The sequence below is a fragment of the Erigeron canadensis genome, chromosome 7, assembly GCF_010389155.1.
Source record: "Erigeron canadensis isolate Cc75 chromosome 7, C_canadensis_v1, whole genome shotgun sequence".
NCBI lineage: Eukaryota > Viridiplantae > Streptophyta > Magnoliopsida > Asterales > Asteraceae > Erigeron > Erigeron canadensis.
Genome location: NC_057767.1, coordinates 30,024,490 through 30,038,145, shown reverse-complemented (window position 1 = coordinate 30,038,145; position 13,656 = coordinate 30,024,490). Strand labels below are relative to the sequence as shown.

The following is a 13,656-nucleotide window of genomic DNA, read 5'->3' as shown; positions in this document are numbered from 1 at the left end:
CCGGTTTATACCTAAGTTCCTAACAGTCTAACACGCAGCAGTGCAGCACTCCTATTTCAATATACCCAAATATTATTAGACCCAATATAATTCCCAATCGATTCACAAATCGCACAATCAATCGCATTCCCAATACAAATCAAAACCCTAAAAAAAAACCGATCGATCAATCGCATTCCTATAGTCCTATTTCAATCGCATTCCTCTAAAATCAAAACCCAATATATACCCGGTGAAAAAACAAGTTAACCGATTCCGGTTAATTTTAACCCAATATAAACTGTTATAATCTGTTATCAATCAATCGCACTCCTATTTCAATCGATCAATCAAAACCCCAAATTATAAACTGTTATCGATCAAGTACAAGGAAACAATCGCAGCTTTACAAGTGAATATATCAATCAAAACCCCAAATTTCAATCGATCGATCAAGTAGCTTTACAAGTGAATATATCAATCGCAGCTTTACACATGGCTACCACTAGTGCTCACGATTCTAGTGATGTTGGTGCTTCCACAAGTGAATTAACTGTGGTGAATATCCTAGCAACCACAAGGAAACAAGAAACATGGGTAAATTTTGATTTATGTGAGATGTCGAATGGAAAGCAGAAGGTCAGATGCAAACATTGTAAAACGTTTTTGGCTGCAGGTGCCAATTCCACTTTAAATTCCCATATTAGTGACCATTGCAAGGTATTGAAAGGCACTGCAAAACCCGGGCAATCACAAATGTCAAAAGAGGGGGTTATTTTTAGTTATGGTGTGGAAAAGGTTCGTAAGAGGATGGCTCAGTTTGTTATTAAACAGGGCTTGCCATTCAATCACTTTGACAACTAACGGTTGACTGCGTTGATTCGTGACACGCTTCAACCTTCTTATACTCATGTAAGTCGTACTACCCTTAGAAAGCATTGTATAAACATGTGGAAAGAAGCTAAGGAACAATTAATTTTGTGTTTTGAAAACTTAGAAACCAGTGTTAATTTAACCACTGATGTTTGGTCTGCCCCCCATGGTTTACCGGAATCGTACCTTTGTGTTACAGCACATTGGATCGATCCAAAGACTTGGAAATTGATGAAAAGCACAATTGCGTTTGAGATGTTTGGATATCCACATACCGGAGATGCCTTATTTGAAATTTTAGATGAAGTGATACAAACTTATAAGTTGGAAAAAAAGATTTTGTCAATTTCTTTTGATAATGCTTCAAATAATACTAGTGTTGTTCAAAAATTAAAGATAAAGTATGAACCTATCTGTAATGGTATATTTTTTCATAGTAGATGTGTTGCACACATCATTAATTTGGTTGTGCAACATGGACTAGATGTTCCCGCGATTAAGAAGGTAAGAGATGTTTTTAAAGAAATGTTACAAGATGTTTTTGCAATTTCTAAAAGAAGACGTAAGGAGTATGAGAAATTATGCAAGGACTTAAAGAAACCGTGTCTTGGTCCTAATTGGGATGTACCGACTAGGTGGAATTCTACTTGGAAAATGTTTGATAGCGCTATCCAACAAAGACCTACTTTAGAATTGTTCCATGACGGTCTTGTTTCGAAAGGTTTGGCACCTCAATTTCCTACTGTGGGTTGGGATAGTATTGTTAAATTAACCGAGTTACTTGAAGTTTTTAAAACTTCAACCACTATTTTGTCTGGAGTTTATTATCCCACTAGTAGTTTGATACTAAAACAACTATATTTGATGTGTGGAAAGATAAATGACTTTCAATTTGGGGGTAACGTTTATGAAACAATGATAGGTCCAATGAAAGCAAAGTTTAAAAAATATTTTGAAGAAATGCCCCCCGTAGTTACTTGTGCCGCCGTATTAAACCCGTGTTTAAATGTTGCGGGTGTGGAGATGTTAATAGAAAACATATGTTTCGATTTGGGTTTGAACGATAATGACCCCAATTTCTCGGATAATATGGTTCGACATTTTAAAAAATGTTTAGAAGATATGTTTGATGTGTATTTGGTTGAATATGGTTCGACATCAAACATACGCCAACAAATGGCTTCGGAGTCGTCAAGCTCACGGTCGAACCCCGAGCTAAATTTGTATAATAGTTTGAGAAATGTTAGTAGTAAGCGGTCTCGGGGTAGCACCCCAAGTAGTGAGCTCGGAAGATATATAGGAACCGACTTTTTGGCAACAATGTTTCCTGAAGAGTTTTCAAACTTTGATAATTTGGCTTGGTGGAAAGAAAAGGAAGCCCACTTTCCCGTTCTAGCTGCCATGGCACGTGATTTATTAAGTGTCCAAGCTTCCACGGTAGCTTCGGAGTTGGTTTTTTCTCTTAGTGGAAGGATTTTATCGGTTAGAAGAACAAGGCTCACTCCAACTTCTCTTGAAACGTGCATTTGCTTGAAAGACTACTTGGACGCCGCTGAACGTATACAAGATGTGACTAGTCTTGAAGATCAACTTGCCATAGAAGAACCTATACATGTCTATGAAGTATCACAAGGAAAGGCCGCTCCACTGTCAAACGATGAACTTGATGAGTAAGTTATGTTTTGCTATTATTAATCTGCTATTATGTTTGAACCTATTGTAATGTTGTGTTTATGTTGTTTTGAGATTGATATTTTTAATTTAACATAAACTGTTTTTAATGTTTCTGTTGTGACATTTTTGTGATGCAGCTGATGTTGTTGCTGCTTGCTTGCTATGTTTCATGATACTGCTGGAGTGATGGCTGCTGCTACTCTTTAGTTTTATATTTCCGTTTAATTACTGTTGCTACTGCTTGTTGTGATACTGCTGCTACTCTTTAATTTAACCTAAACTGTTGCTACTACTGGCTAGACTTTATGTTTTGTGTAAGTTAATGTGTTTAGGTTGCTGCTTATGTGTAAGTTAAACTGTTGCTGCTTATTTAATGTGTTTAGGTTGCTACTGCTTATGTTAATGTGTGTTGGTTAAATTTGTTTGTTTACAATACTGTTGTGTGTTTTTGTTGGTTTAAATTTGTTTATAAAAATGTCCAGGTACAGGTTTTTGCGAACTCAGGCTAAATTTGTTTTGCAACTTTTTTCGGTTAACTGGTATAGGTTAACCACACCGGTTAACCGGTTTTAATTAACCATAACCGATTCTACCAGTTTGAACTTTTCCATTGAATAATTGGTTATTAACCGGTACCGGTTATTTTTTTTAAAAAAAAAACCGATTACAATTACTAAAAAAATTAACCGGAATCGGTTAACTTGTTTTTTCACCTCTAGATTATACGAATAAATTTGAGTCAAGCTGTAACGTTAAGATGGCAAAGTTTGGGCTTGGTCTGAAACATAGTCATAACTGGCCCAGTTGACCACTCAAAAGTAATTATAAGTTTGTAACATCGCTTTTCAAAAAGTAAATATTGGAAGTTCTTTAACAGAATAATAAACCAATAACTAATAGTCTTAGATGAATAAAATGATACGAAATCGGTATTTACCCTCTCATTGAATTTGTAACACAAGAGACTATATAATCAAAATCTATGATTAAATGGCAATTCTTTTTCTGTTAAACTTATATTTAACGAATTAACGGTTAACAATCATGGAAGCAGTTATAAATAGATCAATATATAATATATTATCATCAAAGCCAATTCACATAAATAAATACCTTTTTTTAAATACCAATTGTCATAGATATTATTAAGTTGTTTACTAATACAATTCCATTATGTTTTTGGCCACACACCCCCCTCACCAAATCTTATGACGGCTAATAGTCACATGTCACAACACTTCTTATACTAATAATATTATCCAAATATCATATCATAATAATAAGAACAAACTTTATACTAGCCAATAAATAAAGCCAACGAAAAACCTCTTTTTCACCAGCAACAAAAGCATATTACAACTCTTTTGGATATTTTCCGCCCGTTTAAATCCGGCCAGCACCACTAGCTCATTCCTTTATTTTTTGAACGGTAAATCTACTCTATTTTGATACTACTACAGTAAACACCAAGAAACACGAGTGTCAAGTATTGAACCTTAGTCTTCTCTCTAAGAAACTGCGAATGGGTTAACCGAATATTGGCATCTTGGTTGATATGATCCTTCCTAGCCCGCCAAGTTCATTTTCACAAGGTTTCTTTTCACTTCCGGACCGTGCAAGCCCAATTGCTAAATCTTTCATTGTTTTAGCAATGATTTTAAAAACCTTGATCTTTATCTGACCCCTTTTGGATTGGGTCGGGTTCCTTATGAACTTGTAAACATTAGTTGACATTTTTGGAAAGTTTTGTGTTCGAAGTGGAAACAAAATATATTTTTGTGTGAGTTGAAGAATTGAGTTCATGTTGTTGCTATTATATAAAGGACATGTGCTAACCAACAAATAAAGTCTCTATTTGACCCCCCAAGCTTTTGTTTGACAAGTACAAGATAAGGTTGTTTAAAATAAGAAAAAATAAAGGTATACTTAATTGCTTATTTGAGGGGGTGTGTTTTACACCAACTTTTAGTGGATTATTATCAGATCGACAACTTTAAAGTTAAATAAATTATTCTACACACATACATATGGATTAGTAACTATTTAAAATAAATAAATAATTTATATTATATGTTTTATTTATCAATATAATTTAGTTTATCATGTTTCAAAAAGCTATTGACCAATTACTCTAATTTTCTCTTAAATTACTATATGTACGAGTAAATCGAATAGAAAAGAGGGTAAAATCTTATTGTAAAGTTAGATCAAGGAAAAGATGCATCAACAATTTGGTTTTTTAATGACTTGTCGTCGTCTTTCTAACCACAATGTAACTAAAGGTTATAGCTACATAATTCACACGTTATTATATTTTGGTTTTACAATTTAAATCATGTCATATTTCATTATTTTGTCGATGAGATCTTATACACATGTTATGGCATATTGGTATATGTGGTACGCAAAAAATGAGTAAATTTGAAAAATTCAATAATTGGCACGCTTGAATCCGAATAATAATAAATAAGCCACCAGAGAAGTCGCTGCCTTTGGGTGGTGATTTGATTGATCAATTTGTAAAAAGCAAGAAAAAAAAAGTTTAGACATATTAAGATGTTAAAACACATTTTGGGTTACTTTGGGTTTTTTTTCTCAAATACTAACTATTATTCTGTTACTCTATTATTCTCTCTAGGTGATTTGGATATGAAACAAAATTATATTTATTTAAGGTACGTATTATACATATCAAAACTTGATAAGGGGCATAATTTATGTTTTCGATTCAAAATTAATAATTATAAATATTTTGAGAGAAAATTTTGAAGATTATAACTTTCATTATTGTTATACTCATACTTATATAAAATGGTAGTGAACCCCTTTAAACACATATATAAGTTATATGTCTATACGTATTAGATGGAGACCTACAAGATGCGGCGGAGATGGTGGTAGAGACGACAATGAAGTGGGCGGTGACGATAAGTGGTAGTTGTGACGACTGACAACTGGTGATGATAGTAACTGTGACGAACAATGCAGTTTATTAATATAATAGTAATTAATGTAAAAAATGGTAGTTTATTTATACTCATAGTTAAAGGATATAAATTGTAAATTAAATCTTTAACGTTATAGATATAGAATAATATTAAATAATAGTAGTGTTAATGTAAAAAGGCATAAACGGTAGTTTAATTACTTGTGCTTAAATTGAGGGTGGAATAATATTTATTATAACGAAATATAGATATAGAATATTGAAACAAATATTTTAAAATTATTATTACAGAAATCGTTCTTACCTAGCTTGCGGGTTTCATCCCTAAGTATAATAAATTACAATTTTAATCCAAAAAGCTTTACTCCGTCAACACTTTTAGTCCGAACTTCTTAACGCCGTTTAAAACCCAACACGTGCCAAACACGTAATAGGTATTTTCGTTATTTTATCAATACAAGGACCAAAAGTGAAACTAGCTCTAACACCAGATCAGAAGTTATCATCATCATCATCTAATACCATTCATTTTTCTCCCGGATCATCATCATCTATTTGATTTCTAAACAAACTTAAAAACCTTATTTTAAACAATAAATCTTAGAAACCAAATCTATTTCTCAATCAGATACATTCCCCTCATCAATAAAAACATCTTTGAAAAATTAATAAAGAACTCATCTTTAATGATGGTGTAGCTCGAAGATTGTTAGTATTTTTGTCGAAACCCCCACACCTGGCAACAGATCCGTAGGCTGGCAACTGGGTTTCCGTTAAGACCTGTTAAAATACCTGTTAAGCAAGAAATGTACTATGCAACTTTTTTTATTTTTAAAAAATTATTGTTTTTAATATTTTAAAGTTACAACATTTAACTTTTTTGATACACATAAAACGAATAACTGTCAAATTCAAATCATCAAAGACAAGTGTTAAATGAGTCATTTTCATGTTTGAAAGCTGAAAATTTTGCGCGCACGGAACCTTTTAAGACACGATTTGTCAGCCTTCTACAACCCCAAAACAATCCATCTTGGATATGAAGATATTTATTGGGGATTAATCCAGCTTACTAGAACCAGATCTGGGTAAGAAAGAAAGAAATGGAAACAGGTTAATTCAAAAGCATGTTCTAGCAAGTGATGTAAATTCAAGAACGGGTAATCTTCGATATAAACATCATTCCGATTAACGCAATTGCATCTGAAGACGTTGTTGCTGCTACTCCCAACGGCTCTTCACTATCACCTGAATATACTGATGACGGTAGCTAGCTAATTGATATTACTCGTATAGTTGTATATATGTTGAAACAACTGTTTTAGATTTTTTGTAACTTCTAAAAATGTATCTATCGAATGAATGAAGTACAATAAAAGTTTTGATAAGTTAGTTTTGGACTACTTATTGTACTTAATCTGTTGCTTACATTGCTAATTTTGTGACAACAAGAAAGTTAAGCCTATTATATCGGCTTATATTAATGATAACATGTCATGAGTACGTGTCCCATCCTCTTGTATACAACGATATAATTCATCGTTAAAACTGTCATTTTATGCGATATAGATTATTCTAATTTATTTATTTTATTTTATGGTACCTAGAAAGTACGTTGGAATGGACAATGCAATATACGGAATGGTTGAAAAAAAAAAGAAGTTAGTTCTGCCAACTTAATTTAACTTATATGGTCACTTGTTAATTACAAAACGACCAACAAACAATAACATATCCAAAAAATAAAAATAAAAAAAAATACCGTATTTTGTATGTATTCAAAGGCAATCAATTAATACAATTAAGTTGCATCTGTGTTTTCTTCAATTCTGAAATACCCTGGTTTGCTCCCCTTCAAATTATTTGTTGGATTGAGCTTTTGATTTCAAATCAATGAGAAATATATACGGAGTAACATTTTTTGAATTCGGATAGATTATTGGCAAAAGATTGAATTTTGACTCGGATATTTGTGATTTAATTGCATGCGCTGGTTAGCTTCTGATGTCATCAGGCTAGACTTTGTCAAAATTTATATAGGCCAAGCCAAGAACGGGTGTCGAACTAGCCTAACTTGCACATCTCTAATTGTTTGCATGATACTATTTTAAAAGCGTGATTAAATTATTCTTGTAACAATATATCCATTAAAGTGGACTTTGATCATTTTAACAAATTGAATTCTATGAGACTTTTCAACAAAACAAGAATCAAACTTTGATCACACAAAGATGTAAACCAAATACTTTGTAAATATATATATTATTTATTGGGCAAAGCTTTTGGATGATGATTGTGGTACTTGGCTAGTTAGATTTTGTGACGTGTTATTTTTATTTCATGAAATTTCTTCGAAATACTATAGATGCAAAAACTACATAAATAAACACTATAATTAAACGAAGCGCGTAACCCGACCAGGGAGAAAAGTGTAACCCGACCACCCACTATTAGCGGCGACGTCGCCGCTAATAGTGGGTCCCAGAGTCACTTGCGTCTGTAACGTTTGACCGTATCACGTGGTGGTGGTCCCCACTATTAGCGGCGACGTCGCCGCTAATAGTGGGTCCCCCACTGGCAGATTTTCGATATAAACAATGCAATCCATTCGTTCCTCTTCTCCTCCTCTTCTCCGGAATACTTCTCCTCCTCCTTAAGAAATTTCGTCCTCCTCCATTCTTTATGCAGGAAAATCTTTTTACTCCATTCTTATAACTCACAAATCCGGCCATCTATCCCCTCATCATCGTTATCAACATTCCTTTTTACACTATCTACCTTTTCCGGCTTCCCGGAGTCGTTTTTCAGGCGTATTTTTAGCGGCGACATTTTTCCGGCGAAAATTTATTCCGGCCTACCAGTTTTGCGGGGAACGTATTTTCCACCACTGACGTATGGGAAAACAATTTTTATAGTTTTCCGGCGACTATTATTTTTTCCGGCCAGCCAGACAGTCCGTTTTTTGCTATACATATTTTTCCGGTAAACTATTTTTCAGACGAGATAACACTCATTTACCTTTTAAATACTTGTTTTTATTTGAATATATAATAATGTTATCAAATATTTATTTCTTATAGAAATTATTAGTTATAGAATTGTTATATATTTTTGTTAGAAAATATATGTTGAAAAAAAAAGTTAGAAAAAATATGGGTTAGAAAATACGTGTTAGAAAATATTAGTTATATAAATGTTATAGTTTAATGTTATATAAAAAATATGTTAGGAACAAGTGTTAGTAATTATATGTTAGAAAGTATTAGTTATAGAAATGTTATAGTTTTATAGTTAGGAAAGATTACTTATGTTATTATAGTTAGGAATGATATGATTTTTAGAAATTCATTAATTTTTAGGAAAACATTTGTAGTTATAATTATTGTTTATTATAGTTCAAAGTATCATTCTTAGTTAGAAAAACACTTTTTAGTATAATTGTAATTGTTAATATAGTTGTTATTAGGTTAGTATTAATGTTATAAACGAATGTTTGAAAAAAGTTGCAAAAAAGTGGTCATTTTAGGTATAATAATTTTGGAAAACAATTTTGTGTCGAAAATATGTTAATTTAGGTCGCACCTTTTTTATGACTTTTATGTTTGTTTATGTTATTTTATAAATTGAGACGGCTGATGTAGGTTAAAATGGCTGCACTTCACGGCGGAGATGGTGGCAACGACCCTCCAAACTGGGGGTGGAATCCCGAATGGGGTTGTAGGCGTACGGGTGGTAAGTATATATTAATGTACGTTGCATATAAATATATGGTACATATGTATATATATTTGTTATTTTATTTTGTTTTGCAGGTATTAGCACAGGGAGAGCTGCTGCTGCTAACAACGATCTGGAGCGCGAGTTTCAGAATTCGGGACGCCGAATCTCGCTTATGTTAAATAACGATCTCAGTAGGTGGCAGGCAATCGGGGACCACGCCAAGTGGTACAAGAGCTATTTGGGGACCTATGTCGCTACCGTCCCACATAATTACGAGTCGTGGGATCAGGTGCCCCAGCCCATCAAGGATGGACTTACTGACTGGCTTATGGTATAAAACTAATTTTTTTTACTTTTTAAATACTTTATTTAAAAAATATGGTAGATGCTAACTTTTACTTGGTACTATTGCAGAGACGGTTCTACTTAGAACCCTATCTAGGTCACCCAGAAAATCACCCGTTACGAGAGGCCGTGACCAGGATGATACGTCAGGATGCCCTGAAGATCTACAGGGATAAAAAAGCAAAATTCAAGAAGACTTGGTTCACTAACAGGGGTGGGTCCCAAAGGCTGGCAGAACTGGAGGGTCAACCTCCGTATGGGATGCCTCCACAGGCGTGGAGTTATCTACTGGGTTACTGGACCAGCGAGCCCCGAATGATTGCTGCCCAAAGAAACACGACAAACAGGCAGCAACAAAATATTTTGTCAGTACTCACGGTCGGCAGTCATACGCTCAGCGTGAATGGCGTTACGCTGTAAGTTATACGTAATTATTTATACCCACGTATGTAAACATATATCTATACAGAGATACACATACAAATATATAACTTTGATTAATGTATATACAGGAAGATAATGACGGGCGACGTGAGGACCCGCCCGAGTTTTATTTGCGGGCCCACACGAGACGAGATGGGATGGTGCAGGACGCAGTTATGCCCATTTATGTAAGATCTTGCACAAATCCGGGAAAAAGATATTTTTTTTTTATATACAGGAAGATAATAACTAATTTTTAGTTATTATTAACTTAATTTTCATGTGCTACAGGAGCAGCTTCTTGATACCCACCAAAGACTTTCCCAAGTGCCCAATACCCCGCCTACGCAGACATATGTGGACGCTTTAGGGACACGATCGGGACATACTCGTATGGTTGGGCGTGTGGTTAGGGGAACACGTGGACTGAATGTCCCCCTCCCAGAGGATATAGAGCAACCCTTCCCAGCCCAGCAGTCACCGTCCTATAACGTCAATGATATGTTCGCCCAGGGTAGCCCTTGGACCCGGTCATCATTCAAAGACGGACCTAGCACGTCATCATCCCATGCTGGGCCTAGCACGTCACCGGCCCCCACACAGCGGTTGGGTAGTGATAGTGATAGTGATAGTGATGATGAAAGTGATTAGTTTTCCCTTTTTTTAATTGTTTGTATTCATCGTTTAACGGAAGTGTAATTTCCTTTTGTAATCTTGATTTGCGTGAAAATTTCATTTGTATTTTTTATGTTTTTATACATTTGTTGATAAAAAATAATTGGAATCAAATTTAGAAAAGTATTATAAAATCAATGTATGTACAACAGAAAAATATGAGAAATTAGTAGATTTAAAACATTTAACGAATTTAATCATTTATTACAATAGGAGGGCCTGGTGGTACTCTTGGCATGTTTGCGTACAACCAATTTTGATACGCATCTTCTTGATTTGCGTACGTTATTGCTAGTCGACGTGCAGGATCGGTTGCGTGAAATTCCCATTCCGGATTCTTGTAGGCCATTGGGTAGTCGCCTGCTAATTTCACTGCAACAAAATGGGTTTCGTTGTTTATCAGCGCAATACTTATCGGTTGTTTGAATAACAGCTGATCTAAGCCGTGATGCATCGGAAATACTGTTCGGGGGTCACGTAGGCTAACGCAGTTGACTATTATACCCAGCTTATTGGCCAGGAGGATATGGAACCACACTTTACTCATCCAATGATGCATGGGCGGCTTCGTCCATAATAAGATGTTCGCAGCGCCGTCAACATTCGGTTGCCCTCTGTTTGCCCAAACATTTGTATGTACCCTTCGAGGTCAGATTCAAACTCCGCTAGCATCTGCGTACGAACCCACTCTGCACCCATCTCCTCATCTAGCCCCAAAGCTACAGCGGTAGCTCGAAATCCACAGTTACCGTCTCCTTTAACGTTTTGTGCGCCTATAACGTACGGCCTTAAGTACGATGGTATCTCACCTAGTACCCAAGCGTAATTTTTGGAAAGACTGGCGTTATACGGTTCCGCAACATACCCAACCCAACTGGCCGATGACTGTGCCTCTGACTCCGGATCCGAAACCTGCGCCTGCCTTGATTCATATATGGGTGCATTTCTAGATTGTGTAGGTGGTGGCCCGAAGATGTCATCTACTAACTTCGAATATGGTTGGTCATAGTTGAGCCAATGGTCTTGGGACGTATCGCCGAATCCATATAATTTTTGTGTCACATATGGTGTATCCCCGACCCCGTAGGATTGGGACGGGTCCCCCCACGTATATATATCATCAAGACCTGGATATGGGTGCAGGTTTCCGAAAATGTCAGGATTATCTTTGACCCATTCTGATTCAGGGTGGGATTGATCGTCGAACAATTTTCGGTTATCGGGATAACGACAGGACTGGGACGGCTCGTACGTACTGTGTCTGGCGGGCTGCGCAGGTGGTGGTTTGTTCAAATCTGGCACCTTGTATTCCCTCGGTCGACTGGACTTGGATTTTCGTAGCCCAGGTGGGTTGGTGTTGAGATCCGGCACCTAGACCATTAGTAAGAATCAGTTTCCTTAACTGAGGTAGTTATATATACTATAAATTTTGAATAATACAAATATTTTTTAGATGTATTATGTATACCTTTGGCGGCTTTTGTTTCGAGCCGACTGGTCTTCCGCGTGTGGTCTTTTGAACAAGAGGATCTTTCACTTGTGTCTTACCAGGCTTAAACATGTCTTTAATTTTTGACAACCAATGTTTCTTTTGAGCCTTGGGTTGTTGATCCAAGAAATTCGTAATACCATCAACAACTTTATGAACATCGTCTTCTTCGTCTTCGTCTTCTACGCATGTCCACGGTGTTAAGTCAAGCTTTTGCCAAAACGGGTCTATGACATGAGGCTGTATTCGAGTCCCTGCATTTTTTTAATATAAATAAGTGTATGAAATTATGTCCTTTTGATGAAGAAATACAATTAATATATCGTACTAACCGCGCTGCATGTACTCGGCAATCTTGCAGGCACATGGTAGCCCGCAACTGGACTGAACCTTGCACCCACATTTGTTAACCTGTCTTTTAAGGACTTTGTCTAAGCGTACAATTTCATCAGCCATGATGTCCAAAGCTTTAAGTGAAACCTTTCCCAACAGGTCCTTCATACAGTTGTAATTATGTTTCCCCTTCCGGGTCCCGTAGCTATACCCCAGTTGGCCCCTTATTTCTGCTTCTTGACTGATCAAGACAGAATCAACACATTGGAGGATTCTAGTAAATGTGCATTTCCCCCTCAATTCTTCCTTCAGTAAATGGTGCTCGGCCTCCACTCTGTTTGTGGTGTGGTTTTCGTAGTTGAGGTGTTCATCGACCCAACAGGACACAAACTGCTCTCGGTATGGGGACAACCAATTATCGGTCAGGTACTTGTAGACGCCTGGAAAACCCCCAAGTTTTTCCTTTAACTCCTTCTCATTTGACTTAAACTCATCAAAAGTCCGAGACTGATATACTTTTTTCCACCAAACGTTAAGCCTGTCAATGTTAACATCTTTCTTCATACGCAATGCCGGTTCGCAGTGCTTGATTATGTTTTGCCATATATGGTACCTACACAGTAGATGTTTCGAATCCGGCATAACAACCTTCAAAGCTCTCATCAGGGCCAGCTCCCTGTCAGTAAGAACGACACGAACGGCAAAGCTATCATCAAGGGTGGACCGAAGACATCGTAAAACCCATTGATAATTTGCCTCCCGCTCGTTTACGATAAACGCATACGCTAAACTAAGGTCTTCCCCGTTGAAGTCACGCCGACGATCTCAACTAGCGGCATGTTGTAGATGTTAGTTTTGTAAGTGGAGTCTATTTCAATAACCCAGGGAAATGCGCGCCATAGGGTCATTGATGTTGGATGAATGAAAAATAGGTTCTCCAAGCGTTCATTTTTGTTATTTGTGGTGAACTGGTAAAAGTACCTTTTCTCTTGCAACAATGAAAACATAACCTGCGATTAATGACCAAGATAGAGTAAATAAGTCAATTCCAACTACGTAGTACAATAAAATATTTAATGTTTGTACCTGCATTGGAGTGCGCCCTGCTTGCCCCGACCTTCTTCTCGCTTTTAGGAAGTTCGTAATGTCTCCTTTGCGAGTCAAGTTTCCTGGAAATTCAAGTTTGAGGTTTACCAGG

At 36.2% G+C, this 13,656-nt stretch overlaps 2 protein-coding genes across 2 annotated transcripts; one reads left to right on the top strand and one right to left on the bottom strand.

Moving 5' to 3' along the window:
* Window positions 1-8,161: 8,161 nt before the first annotated feature.
* On the top strand, window positions 8,162-11,062 carry LOC122609257. The gene is made up of 7 exons (XM_043782316.1): window positions 8,162-8,455; window positions 9,115-9,205; window positions 9,286-9,524; window positions 9,608-9,916; window positions 10,051-10,149; window positions 10,253-10,592; window positions 10,932-11,062. Exons 2-7 carry the CDS (start codon window positions 9,121-9,123, stop codon window positions 11,060-11,062), a joined length of 1,203 nt encoding a protein of 400 aa, XP_043638251.1. The 5' UTR covers window positions 8,162-8,455; window positions 9,115-9,120.
* A 1,139-nt stretch (window positions 11,063-12,201) lies between these two features.
* On the bottom strand, window positions 12,202-13,129 carry LOC122609256. The gene is made up of 3 exons (XM_043782315.1): window positions 12,458-13,129; window positions 12,266-12,379; window positions 12,202-12,224 (listed from the first exon to the last, which is right to left on the bottom strand). The coding sequence occupies exons 1-3, from the start codon at window positions 13,119-13,121 to the stop codon at window positions 12,202-12,204; spliced, it is 801 nt and encodes a 266-aa protein (XP_043638250.1). The 5' UTR covers window positions 13,122-13,129.
* Between the last annotated feature and the right edge of the window lie 527 nt (window positions 13,130-13,656).